General features: G+C 41.0%; 1 protein-coding gene across 8 annotated transcripts in view; it reads right to left on the reverse strand.

The window, feature by feature from the left end:
• Positions 1–14,257, reverse strand: part of VPS54 (VPS54 subunit of GARP complex) — a 53,750-nt gene that overhangs the window by 24,677 nt on the left and 14,816 nt on the right. For 5 of the 8 annotated variants that reach the window (XR_008465297.1, XM_054194444.1, XM_054194440.1 and 2 more), the window contains 5 exons: positions 12,439–12,473; positions 10,959–11,090; positions 7,784–8,169; positions 3,164–3,290; positions 2,004–2,111 (listed from right to left, as the gene is read on the reverse strand). Coding sequence is in view for 7 of the 8 variants with exons in the window: in XM_054194444.1 (XP_054050419.1) it covers positions 2,004–2,111; positions 3,164–3,290; positions 7,784–8,169; positions 10,959–11,090; positions 12,439–12,473 (788 nt within the window). In the remaining variant the exon portion in view is untranslated. The remainder of the gene's footprint in view (positions 1–2,003; positions 2,112–3,163; positions 3,291–7,783; positions 8,170–10,958; positions 11,091–12,438; positions 12,474–14,257) is intronic. The other 3 variants (XM_054194442.1, XM_054194443.1, XM_054194445.1) reach the window with 1 other exon arrangement.

The raw sequence follows: 14,257 nt of genomic DNA on the forward strand, positions 1-14,257 counted from the left end.
TCTCTGGGCAGCCTGGGCCAGTGTCTCACCACCCTCATAGTGAAAAATTTCTTCCTTAGATCTAGTCCGAATCTACTCTCTTCTAGTTTAAAACTGTTACTCCTTGCCCTGTCACAACAGGCCCTGCTAAAAAGTTTGTCCCCGTCTTTCTTATAGGCCCCCTTTAAGTACTGAAAGGCTACAATAAGGTCTCCTTGGGGCCTTTGCTTCTTCAGGCTGAACAATCCCAACTCTCTCAGCCTGTCCTCACAGCAGAGGTGCTCCAGCCCTCTCATCACCTTCGTGGTCTCCTCTGGACCCGCTCCAATGGGTCCGTGTCCTTCTGATGTTGGTGGCAGCACTGCAGGGGGTCTCCCCAGAGTGGAGCAAAGGGGCAGAATCCCCTTCCTCGCCCTGCTGGCCATGCTGCTGAGGATGCAGTTGGCTTTCTGGGCTGTGAATGCACATTGCTGGGTCATGTCCAGCTTTTCATCCACCAGTACACCCAAGTCCTTCTTGGCGGGGCTGCTCTCCATCCCTTCATCCCCCAGCCTGTATTGATACCGGGGGTTGCTCCGATGCAGGTGTAGGACCCTGCACTTGGCCTTGTTGAACCTCATGAGGTTCACACGGGCCCACTTCTTGAGCCTGTCCAGGTCCCTCTGGATGGCATCCCATCCCTCAGGCATGTCCGCTGCACCATTCAGCTTGGTGTCATGCATAAACTTGCTGAGGGTGCACTCGATCCCACTGTCTGTGTCATTGATGAAGGTATGAAACAGTACTTGTCCCAGTATGGACCCCTGAGGAACACCACTTGTCACTGATCTCTGTCTGGACATTGAGCCATTGACCGCTACCCTCTGGATGCAACCATCAAGCCAATTTCTCATCCACCAAACAGGCTACCTATCAAATCCATATCTCTCCAATTTAGAGAGAAGGATGTTGTGGGTGACCATGTCAAAAGCCTTACAGAAGTCCAAATAGACAACATCCATAGCTCTTCCCTTGTCCACTGATGTACTTACTCCATCATAAAAGGCCACTAGGTTGGCCGGGTAGGACCTGCCCTTGGTTAAGCCACGCCGGCTGTCTCAAGTCACCTCCCTGTCCTCCAAGTGCCTTATGCATATGCATAAGCATGCAAACAAACAAGATGAGTAAAATTAAAAGTACCAAACACACACTTAAAATTCATTCTAGAGTTTTTGTTTGCAAACAAAAGCTATCATGTTACTATCCAAAATATTCCATACATTGTCATCCAAACTTTGTTCATTTGTTAGTTTTAGCTGGTTTTATCTACAAAGATTTTTAGTTTGAAAAAATAGATACCCTACCCTAAATGGCAAAAAAAGACAGCAATGTGGACAAGGATTCATTTTTTTTATATAACTTTTACAGGCAAGCACTTCTAGCTTCTTCATTACTTCACTTTGCCCTCTTAGAAAAACACAAGGATGTTTTCCAACCTTTTGTGAAGTGCCTATGCTAGGCCTGTGCTAACATTCAGACAAGAAATGTTTTCTGTAGCATTTGTTGGGAATTTGATTGTTTCAACTGGCGAGATTTTTTATTATCTTTTATGTATTTACACCAAGAATTTTGGGGTTTTTTTTTTTGGAGGGTTGAGGCAGGGGTGCTTTTTGGTATGGTTTTGGTTTTGCGGGGTTTCTTTGTTTTTTTTCGAAACAGAGTACTGACACAAGTATTCGGGAAAGCCACGTATTAAGAGAAAGAAAAAAAACCTAAGCTAAAATCAGGGTATTCTGAACAATAGTTATTATACTGAGAAAGCTGTGATCTGCTGTACTTATGCAGCAGATACTCCTTACAGAAAGTCTTTTCTGCAAACAGACCTCTGTGCTTCAGGAAGTCCTTAGTGTCTGCAAGCTCAGCTGCTCTAAACGAGAGACCATCAGCTACCAAAAAACTTAATTGGAGCTGTTCCTAACTACTCAAAAATCATTTGTAAGGGGTTGAGACAACCTTGTCAGATATGTTAGAAGTGTTTGGCTTACCTGTTTAATGATGTTCTTTGCAGTAATAATCATTTCATCTCCATATATTTCATAAAAATTTAGCTTTCTTTGTTTTAAAAGTCCAAATACTAGTGACACAAGTCTCTCCTATCAAGAAAAAAAAAAGAAAATAAAAAACCAAACCACTAAAAATATCAAGGTGAGGGCAAGAAATAATTTTAAGCAATTGCACAGCAGTAAGAAAGTTCAGGTATCAAACACACGGTGAACAGAATTTAGATCAGTCCAGCGCCTTGAGACTAATGCCATACTTCAATTATACAAAGTTCCCTGTAGCAATGCCAGCTAAGAGAGTCCCTTCCTCCCAGCCCCTTTCATGCTGGTTCCTCAGTTGTGCTCATCCAATTGTGCTTAAAAACGTGGATATTTCTAAAGACTAATGAGCTTCCTTACCCTGAGCAAGAATGACACTAAATACAATTGCACAAGCACAAGTGAGAATCTATCACAGTGCGGCATGGAGGTGGGAAGAAACTATAGGGCAGAAATGGGAATATTTAAGTGCTACTGCCATTCACCAAATTTCACGAAACCCACAGATGTAACAAGACCAAACTATTAATAGGGTCTCGCAATTACTGAAGAATGGTACAGGCAAAATCCAGACAAATCTTTTCCTGGCTAGAAAGCAATCACAACAGCTTAATCTTCAGAAGTTTACAATCTTCAAAGGAATGAGGAATATACACTGCAAATGAAGTATGTATTCAGGGCAACTGTATGCTTGATATAAGCACCCATAAATGCACAGGGAGACAGAATGAGAACAACATGCAACTATCAGCTTTCACTGCACAATTGTATTTTCACAGTCAAGTAGATATGACAGTCCATGTTCTTTTCCACTTGCATGTTAAGGTTCATGAAGTGAACTCAATATACATTTAATCAGAGAAAAGAGAACTGATTATTTTGAAAACATAAAGTAGGACTGGACTGCAGTTTCATGAGTTTAGTTAAAATTATGATTTTATCAAGCATGAAAAAAAAAAAAGCCGGGGGAGAGGTTGGACAAGAAGAGAAATAGTATAAAATTATAATGTTGCTACTAGGGACCTGAGTGAATTAATCGGTGCTAATTAAGTATGTTAAAGATGCAAACATATTCATCAGACAGTTTATTTCAATAACAGACATACCTCTTCTAGAATTTGGCAATCATCTTCTAGGGGTCTATTTAAATCATTGCGAGCATAAGTTGAAAACTCTGCAATCATCATTTTATCTATCAGCTTTTCCAGTTCACAAAGCTGTGAGCCAAGATGCCTAAGAAAAACAGCCATTGAGAGATGAGCTAAATAATCAACCTGAAAACGAATCATTAGTTCACAGTTGAAGAAAATAACCACCCAGTAGGTAAATTTCCATGCAATCAACACTGGCTTAATGGGGGGCTCAAATCTTTCATTTCTTAGAGCAGCTGAAACCATGTATTTTTCAGAGGCACCGTCACCTTGCAGCAAAACATATGGACTTGAATATTGATGGAGGGTAAAAATGGGATGTAGGGCGTTTTCTTTTTTTTGGAAGGTGCTGAGTACCTTTCTTCCCAACGAAGTGAACCAGAAGCAAGAATACTCAATGCTTGTCAGTATATTGGTGTTAAAAAGAAGGAATACTTCTATTGCTCATCCAGTTCCTCTGCTCATCAGTCCACAAGTTCTTCCACTTCAAATGTTTGAGCTTTTAATGTGGTCACAGATTTCATTCACATGACCGATACAGTAATAGCTTTACATGACAGGATGGCTTTCTGAGAACACAGAAGAGTTTTCAAATTTATGCTACCCTAAATTAAAAATATTTTTTCCATGTATTGCAGATTTTAAACTATATTTTGCAGACTGTTGTTATACAGAACCATGAGGGAATTTCTCACGTCAGACCTGTCGACCAGTCTTGAAAAGTTGTGCAGCTAGCGAAACTTTTAGCAGAGTAAAATTAAAAGTGGGGATTTCAGAGATGCCAAATGCTCCAGGCTTTCCAATTTCCACCAACAGCTGAGCGCACCAAGTACCTGTAAAAATCAGACTCTTTTTCTTTTTTTTAAAACAAAAAGGACAAAGACACTTTGCCAATGAGAACTACCAGGAGCTGTGATAACTTAGATAAACCTGGATACAAAATGGGGATGTGAACCTGCATGGGTCACTGGCTTTAATTCAGTGCTGGTGTAGCTGGACCGTCAGCTTGCATAGAGCAGCAAAAATGTCTTAGCACTCCCCTGGAGAAGCACTGCTGTACCGATGCGAAGCCCGCAGGATCCGACCTCGCAGCCCCTGTAGGGTAAAGTCAGTGCCAGGGTAGCTCCTCCCTACAGAACTCCACATGGCCAGTGCAGAGCTGAGCGGAATGAATCTTGCTGGATCTGAGTCAAGCAGATTTTATTTGTTTTTTGTAATTTGAAGATGACCAGGGACATGTCTGCTTTTGAATTTGTTGGTCAAGAATTGGCTGGAATGGACAAAGTGGACACATTTCAAATACCTAATTTAAGCAAAAATGGCCTCTAGAAAAATCCATGCCAGTTGCATCATGGACATTTCAAAACAAACTCAACAGAAAAAAAATAAAGATTATTATTTGCAATGTAATGACGAGTTGCAAAACTTACTGCAGGACTAATGCCCTCAACACAAAGGCTCTTACTTAGGTAAGCACAAAAACTTACTCTTCGGCAAATTATTTCTGTAACTGTGTTTAACTACACTGAAATGCAACGCAACCTACTCTCTCAAACCTCAGGTATGGAAATAGTCCAACAAGGATTCACAGCACTTGCTGCCACCACTTTGCCCGAGATGTTCTAGCCTCTAACAACAAAAAAATGACTCCACCCTGAAACACGCCAGAATAAGCCAAATCTGAATTCATACTCCAGCCAAACACCTTGGCACCGATCTCTTAAGAGGCTCCAGTCACAGAACAGGTCCTCTCAATGACTGAATGCTACAATTATCTTCTGTAAAATTATGAGTGCAGGGTAAAAATTCTTTTAAAATACACGGATGAGACTATTTTACCAGGTGTCTGTGCTTTGCCAGTGTACCTGTGCAAAAAAATCACCAGATCTCCATCACCCCCACAAGAATCGTGAAAACAACGTACAAATCTGTACTGCCAGTTTCTAATTTAGTTAACGTGTAAGTTTTTTTGTGTAAAATTAGAAAGATGTACTTGAAAAGGTTAAAGAGCTCTAAAACTTTAATTCTATCCTATAGCAGTAGCAAGCAATAATCATACAGTTACGACTGATACATATAATCACTGCGGATATTAACCTAGATTAAAGACAGCAATTTATTACTTCACAGCACAGGTGCTTTCATTTTTCACTATAACTAGAATCAAATTACATTTTTTTTCTGTGTAGCATGACAAGAGGAAAAAAATTTTTTTATATGGATGATCTGAATAGTTTTCTTGCTGCTTTACATTGAATGATTCTGCAACATGATTCAATTTGAAGCTGTCTGTTCAAAAGCAAATTCTACAAGCTGCAATGCACAACACTAAACCAACAAGTTTGGGGTTTTTTTTTAATAAGATACAAATTATTTAGGGGGAAAAAAAGAGATAGTAATTTAGAAAAATTAGATACTGATTTAGAAGCTACTCTCCTCTTAAAATAAAAGAGGTATTTAACTCACTTGACAATTGTGGCATTCTCGCTCAGAACAAAGCAAGAACATCCATTTGGTATTTCTTGGAAAAAGCTGAAGTATTTGTGCATGACATTAATTTAGATTTTTTTTTTTAACTTTATCTATTTTTTAAAAACACAGCTTCTTAAATTCTACGGAGAAGTTTTATAAAGATCTTCATCTTTCCACTGCACATTATTTCTCCAGATAGGCTATACGCATAGGCCACTATGAGACTTGAGAACAACCGTGCTGGGCTTCTCAACAGCCCTTGCACCTCTGGTGGCAGTGAAGACTTAGGTTGCATTTAACTTACCTTTAATATCCAAAGCAGTGGGGACGTTTCTGACATTCTCACCCCCACCACTATTTTTAACTCTACCAACCAAGCGTTATTCACAGAAATCACTTTTTACAGACAAGATGAATATTGCCCCGCAAGTATGTTCCGCATCTGAGTGTAATTTTAAAATAACGGCACGTTCTTGGGACATCACGTATACTAATCACAATGACAACAGAATTGCACTCTCTGCTGACATAGCACGGAGGTTACTTGATTGCAAAACACAACTAATTCTGACTGATGCTGTCACGGGGTCGTAGAATTACATTCACTATCACCAAGGTAAATGCAGATGTGACTCAGTCAAGGGCTGTGCACCATAATCAAGTGGTTGAGAGTAGGAACAGTAAAGAGAAAAGAAACTGCACTGAGGCGTCTGCACTCAGGTGTCTGACCATCTACACTAAAAGCAAAAGACTAACAGCTTCTAACAACTTTCCTCCCGATAGTTTATTAGCTCTTTTAAAAAAAATAAAACATTTTAATGTAATTTTTTTAAAAGACTTTTTCTGAGATCTTTTCTACATAGAATTTGAGTCTTCTTTCAAACCACCTAGAAGGGCTGTTAGAAGAGCAGCTCATGTGAACAGACAGGCAAGAGCAGTAACCGCATAAAGTTCTGAACATTCATATTACAGTTATTGAGCAACAACTGTGTTTTCATTACTCAAGCTGGGAACCACCAGATTGCAGGAACCACATAACCTCTAAACAAAACAAAACAGAAAAGCCTAAAACTAACTGTACAGCTCCTCAACTGGCCGATGCAAGTCTCAGAGCTGATTTAACAAACACTACTTCTGCCAGCATCGTACCACAGTGGCAGCTTTGCAATATGACACTTTTATCCTGCATACGACCATTATGATAGTGTATGTTGCATCAGCTAAAAGGACTCTACTGTAGTAATACTCTTGCATATCACAGAGGACCTTGCCCAGTGCAGTGGCATCTCACAAGTGGAGCCCTAAGAATTCACTGTTAACAGACGCAAGCCAGCAAGGGACCTTGAACTCACTAATTCCCATCCCTGTACCAAACATGGGTGAAAAAAAACCAGTGGCAACAGCAGCTTGGGCAGCACCTTCCCGCTGTTTCTGCCCTTCCCAACTTCAGCAGCTCACAGAACCGGATTTCCCAGTCAGCGGGCACTGTAAATACAGCTCTCCACAAGAGCAGACGTGGCTGCACACATCCCTTCTGGCCAACCTCAGACCACATTTTGAGTCGTGGTTTGATAGCTTTGCACTGCCAAGCTTCTTCCAACACAAGCACAAGCTGGAGGCTGACCTACACCACGCACGGTCCGTGCATATTCCTGTACCACCACATGGCTAGGTCAGTCACTAAAGACAGTGGCCTGCAGTGGAGTTGTGTAACAAGAACTGTATCTCTGTGGTGCTGCATGCACAGGGATTGCAGACTACCACTTGGCAACCATCTCTTAGCTGTGGGCTACAAGCCCTGCAAGATGAAGGTCCAGCAACTGCTTGGCTCTCATCTCTGAACCCCTAAACCACCTGTAGACAAGAATGGAGTACAGAGCATCTAGATGTTGAAAGTTCATCCCTCCCCCTAAAAAAAAAAAAATTATCTCTAGCACATGCATTAGTCACACTGCTTAAGCCACACTTACATTTTGTACCTTTTGTACTATGCCCTCTAAGAATGAACCAACAAAAGTAAAACAAACCCCTCCAGCCAACATAATGTGCTCACCGCATTCTAGCTCTTCTTGCATTTTATTAATATCCTAGATGGTTACCTACCGGAAACTGTGAATGCCTTGAAGCTCTTGCTGTAACACCTCCTGTGTTGTTGCTATTAAGTCCAAAGCTCCAACAAACTCCGAAGTGGATAGCAGCAACTGTACTGTGGGCTGTGTTTGGTGCACAGTAGCCATTAACTTCAGTTTATTGTATGCTTTTATGCAGTTATTTCTGGTGAGTGACAGTCTTAAAACTCGAAGTGATCCTTCACACATTACTTTATCAATTTTGGAGATTTTCTCTCTAAGTAATTTTACAGCCTGGGAGGTTTTCCTGAGGTAGTCCTGCAACTCATGCTGAGAGGTCATTGCATGAAAAAATGCTTCTGAGCGCAGAGAGATCTGATGAGCAATATTGACTTCCACAATGTCCAGATAATGGCTCAGCTAGAAAGAGGAGATAGAAGGAAAAACACACAGTGTTGTTATGACTTGGCAAGCTTATCACCACGCAAATATACTTTCAGGGTATTTGTCTTATTGTAGCATGAGGAAATTTTGCTAATAAAAATTAAACCTCTTTGTCAGATTAGCAAGCAAATAACTACCCATTGTGGTTTGATCATTTGTTTTTAAATGAGCTCATAATCACTTTGTGAAGGTTGGCTTGATGCCTCTCCTGGTTGAAAATTACAAGTTAGAAAAACAAATAATTTTAAAATACCCAAACTTTTGTACCACATGGTTGCACACTGGCACTGTCAAAATATGGCCATTAACCAGGAAACAGCTCTGGATACTGGCCTGCAAGTAAGAACAGTATACACACGCAAATACGCTATGCACTTCGAGTCACTGAACCTGCTAAAGACGCAGCCTGACTACACTTGATGACATGGCTTTGGAATGGCTCTGTTCATTTAAAAGGCTGTAGCATCTGCTTTGTAGAAAAATCCTCAGCATGTCTCTGGCTGCAGTTGTTTTTTGCCAACCAGTTGGAGTTCCTATTAAACCTATTTCATGTGCGCTGGCACTGCGTGATTCCCAGAGACAGAGCATGCCCACACATTGAGAACCTGAAATTCAAATTCTCTGTGTTGAACAGCTACCAGACCACTGGGTTGGCTTATTTGAGCTGTAAAAGCTCTGTGTTCTGGCTTATGCTGAATATGCAAACTCAAAGGACTGAGGCTTTAGGATGCTCATCTGAATGCTAATACTCAGATGACCTGGTTTCTAAGAGGTGCCAAGCACTCAAACCTCATGCTGAATTTCAAAAGGCCCATCCAGAGATGGAAAGAAAATCAGTTGGAGAACGTTTCCTTCTTATAGTTATTTTCATCCTGCATGTATTTAACATCGGGGATTTATACAATATGCAAACCCATCTTTTTTGTAATATGTTTAATCAAAAACATCCTCCACCAAACAGCTGTGACACACCTAGCCCACAGGAAAAGCTGAGACAGACTGTGACACAGGGATCAGAGAAAGGGTTATTATGATAATTTATTTATGTGATTGTACCAATCAGATGCCCCAGGTCCCTTCACTATGCTAAGCGAGGTAGAACAAACAGAACAAAATTATAGTACCTGCCTCAAGGAGCTTACAGTTCCAATGTTGGGTAAGACATGGAAGGAGGTAAGGAGGAAAAAAAATGTCAGGGGGAAGTTGTTCAAGTAGATCCGCAGCAGTCCAAAAGCACTAATAGCCTAAGTATGTGTGCTTAAGGCAGATTTTTCCAAATCCTGTTGAAAAATAGTGCCTGGAGCTAAGGATAATTATGGCAGCAGGGTGCCTATTTACACACAGTAAGTGTAAACCTTGTGCAGTTCAGCCTTTAAAAAGGAAAACAAAAAACGTGGGCCCATTTCAGTAACATGAAGCAGGGTAATAATTTGTTGATGAGGCATGTGGCTTTGGAGGCAGCAGAACTGTTTTATGCTCTTTAGGTATTTGTATGCCCTCTCCAAAGAAGCACAGCTCACGGCTAATCAAAGCCTTATTTTCACTTCACTGCATGGGAGAGGTCTCTGGGTCTCCTTCACTCACAGTCCACGTCTGTGTCCATCCTGCTGCTGCCAGGCTCACTTTGTGAGTTTAAAGCATGTGCCAGACACTGCTTTTTCATCTTCAGACAGCAACTGCCACAAGAAACTCCACAGAAGTATTCCTCTAACTTCAGACGTGGAGGACAACCCAATGAAGGATCAAGTTAGTCTCCAGCAGAGCCTGTCCCTTCTTACTGACTTGGAGGGAGAGCAGGAAGGCTAACTCCTGTGAATTTGGGAACATCTTCCAGAAGATCTCATGTTATTTTTTTCTTAAGGCACCTCACTACTACTATTTTTTTTTTCTTTTCTTCTTGGTTTTATTTTTCCTTTTTTTTTTTTTCTTTCCTTCTTCTCCCTCCCCTCCGCACTCACCCCCCCCCCCCCCAGCTCCCAGAAGCTTTAGTAGGTTAAACAGGAGGGAAAAGCAAAGTTAGAAAACAGACTCCAAAATTATGTAGATTTTCTATAATCATTTTATGGGTATGTGTACCATACAAATGATTCATTATGGGCTTTTCTACAGTATGACTACATAACTAACAAAAAATTTTAAAGAGACCAAGTAAAGACTTCTCCTTCCAATATGAAAGAAAGAGCTCTGCTTTCATGCTCTCCAATGTGCTCCAGTACTTTGTGAAATGCAAAAATAGTGCAGATCTGGATCAGTGCAGATGACACGATAACAAAAGGTAAGAGGAAGCTCCTGACATCCAAAAACCTTAGGATTTAGTATTTCTTTTAGCACAGAAACCACAGTGCCTTGAATCTGGAGTTTTCCTGAGATGTGAGAGTGCAATAGTCTCAGTGTTCAACCTCAAGCTTTCCTTTCTCATGGCATTGCTCTTCCCCAGCAAACAGCTCCACATCTCTGAAGCTCTCAATATATACCTGCTCCACTAAGTTTTAGCAGTCATGAAGATCCAGTTATTACGCCATATACAGATTCTTTTTTCCGGATTTGACAGAAAAGATTTATTTAGCAGGGAAAAAAAAACAGTTCTCTCTCAGTAAGATGCTTCCTGCATTGTTTACCAACAATCTGCAGCCTGATGTAAAATGAGCGATATCAAAGCCCACGACGGCAATGTCTCAACAAACAGCACAAAACAGCAGTAATGGGGTATCTTTGTATTAAGTAACAGCTGCGATGGCGAGTGACATCTTGTATCAAAGTTGTACCTTTTCTTGAAGTAACTTGGAGGAAGCTGCATCACGATTTCCTTTCCCACCAGCAGTACTAAAATGAGACCATGGTAAAACGGCATTAAATGTTAAGGAATCTTCCAAGGCAAAATCTGGTTTCATAAAAATCTGGAACAGAAAAACAAAATAAATAAATGCATCTCCCTCAGCCCAACACTTTCCTCCCCAGTTAAACACACCTCCTGTCTCATGAAGCTAACAGGGACTTTATTTGTTGATTATCAAAAACCAAATTTTCATTTATCCAGGTGAACAAATTTATTCCAGACCTTGCAACCAATTTACTTTACACCTTAAAAGCTTGTGTGATCTGATGAAGCTTTGTCTTCCTAAAAGTGTAACACACAGCACTAAAATTACATAGGTTATCAAGCACCCCAGATGATCTAAACATCCTGAGCGTGAAAATGTAGGCAGCATTAAACTGCAGGTGGGTCCTCTAAAGGATCGGAGCAAACGTCCTTCAACAGCAGGGGCACCCTACTGCTGATGTGCATATTTCTGGGGCCACGGCGTCTACCAGCCCAAGGACCCAGCCAGCTGTCAGGGTGCAGCAAGTGTTGCCTGGGAGGGAACAGAGCCTCAAGCTGATCTCCTCTAGCACAATGCAGCAAACACGCTGCTCACAGAAAGAGTCAGTAACACGTAACATTAACTACACAGCTCAGAGAAATAATAATCTAAAATTCTCTCTGATAACATTATTTTTACTTGACAAAACTGGTACAAACCTTGAGTTTCTAGGCAGACAGTAGTACCCTTTTCCCTGTATTTATGAAGTGTAATTTTAAAAGGTTCAACATAGACTATAGCATCACGCCACACTCAAACATTCTTGTTTCCTGGGTTTTAAACGTTGCAGTGACAGCTATCCAAGTAACAGCCTATATGACTGGCACAGAGATGCTGACCCACATTAACACTCTGACTTCTTAATGTACCCAGAAAAGAATTATTCGGACTGAAATGGAATCCAGAGTTGTGTCTTTTGTCAACCTGTCACAAAAACCCCACACCATATACGCTGCAAGCATATACGGAGAGGGCTTTGCTCAAGGATTCAAGTAGTTAAACCTAACGCTAAGTTACACACTACAGAATATTCAAGCTTCTATCAAACTCTTCAGTTTCCCTTTCCTCCTAGAACACGGAGTGGCTAATTTTGCCCAGCTCTGAGGTTTTAACTATTAAAGATGAAAAAAATAACAGCATTTGTATTCTACTTTGAGTAAGAGAAAAATCAAGACCATGGGAAACAACAACAACAAAAAAAAAGAAAGAAAGAAAAAGCTGATTGTTCTTAGTCTTTTTAAATTCTGAGAACTGCAGATCCCCTTGGGAATCAGTTCAAGTAGTCAGCTAGGAAAAGAATTCTACAAAGAAGAGAGTAAATTCGTATGTTCAAGACTACATGTAAGAAATCCTTATAAAGGCTTAGAGTGCACAGGAACCATACCTTAGGTACTTGTTCCAGATCTGTCCTGGATTTATCTAAAAATTAAACAAAATACAAGTAGTCAATCATGAGGAAACAATGGAAAATAATTACCTTGAACACTATTAAACCCTATGAGGAAGTTTTCAAGACAACGATGCCAGGTTCCTCACAGGGGGTGGACAGGGTGGGTGGACAGGGAACAGTGGTTATGAATTGAAACGAAACGTTCTGACTGAACACGAGGGAAACCTTTTTCACCTTGAGGACAATCAAAGCATTGTAGCAGACTGCCCAAAGGGCAGATACTCTCCATCCTTGAAGGTTTTCAAGGCCCGCCTGGATAAAGCCCTGAATAGCACGGCCTGACCTCAAAGCCTGAGCTGGCTTTGAGATGGCAGTTGCAGTAAAGACCTTCTGAAGTCCCTTCCAACCTGAAATACTCTGATTCTTTCAAACACTCTGTTGTCCTTTGTAGTCCAGGTCTCATGCTCAGAGTATTCAAAGGTGCTTGCACTTGGCTGCTTTGACAGCGAAAACGTTAGTCATACAAAGCAATCTACTTAGCACTTCACATTCCTTAATGCACTGTTCAATCAACTGGCAAGGGCCAGTAAGAGGTCCCCCTAGCATCACCCCCAATTTTAATCCTCCAGACTGAAGCTGCCCATATAATCACTTCTGCACAGCACTTGGTGGACGGATGCACAAAAGCTGGCAAGACGGTTGAAGAAGGGCTCAGGACAAAGTCCCAAGCACACTGAGCAAGTAGCACAGAAGCAGTCCTTCCATTGAAGTAAGGTGACCTGACAACTGCAGAGGGTGAGAGTGTTGAGCTGGGAAAAGAGGTGCATCGCTGTACCCCAGCAGAACTTGAAGAAAAGGCAAATTCAGACTTTTGAGGTTCAGCCAAAATCCCCTTTTCCTCCCCTACTCATTACCTAGCGTGCATTATGAAGAGGAAGCACACTGGAGGCCAAAAAAGGTGAGGAATTTAAAAGCCACAAGCCCACAGCCGAGCTGGATGGTCTGCTCATCACTGAAAGACATGGTAAGCACTACATAAACATTATCTCCCATATTTCTCTCGCCTCTTTGGCTCTTACTTGATTTCTTTCTTACTTTATTTGTATTGAAATGCAAAAGGCAACCTACGAATCATCCTGTTGTCATCAGTCTTTGGACAGACAAACCCTTATGGAAGTGAAAGGCCAAGACTTGTGGGCTGGAGTTAGAGGAAGACAGGCAACACTAATGAAAGAAATTATACAAAATAAAGAGTTTCAGTTCAGTTCATGCTTCTACTAGGAACTGTCCGTCTACCCAAGAAGCTCCCAGTTACTTTGGTGACACAGTAATTTCCTCTTTTTAAAAACAAAAGACTCTTTCAAAATGGATTAAGCTAAGCCTGAAGAAGGAACTTTTATCTTGCAGTATGTGCAGCAGACAGACTCATTCAGCAGCAGCTATTCCAAAATAAAACCAATCACAGAGAAACCCTACGGAAGGGCTTCCTTTTGCACGGACAAGAGGGAAGAAAGCTGACTTAAAAAAGGCGATCAAAAGGAGCAAACTAATGAACAGTTCTTGCTGCATTACCTGTAGACATTGATATAGACAAGCCTGATCAAACGCTGATTGGCAAATGAATCCTTTTATGCTAACATTTTTGAGAAAATACATTAAAATAAATTAAATATTTAAAGCTCGCTCCAGGTTATGAGTGTTTCTTCTCCTTTTGCTTGTCTTTTCTTTTTCATTTTGCCTCTCGCCTTCCTTTGTCCTTTTTCATATTAGCTGAATTATTTCCATAAAATCTGGAAATTTGGCCTTGCTACAG

Source organism: Rissa tridactyla, chromosome 3, assembly GCF_028500815.1.
Source record: "Rissa tridactyla isolate bRisTri1 chromosome 3, bRisTri1.patW.cur.20221130, whole genome shotgun sequence".
NCBI classification, from domain to species: domain Eukaryota; kingdom Metazoa; phylum Chordata; class Aves; order Charadriiformes; family Laridae; genus Rissa; species Rissa tridactyla.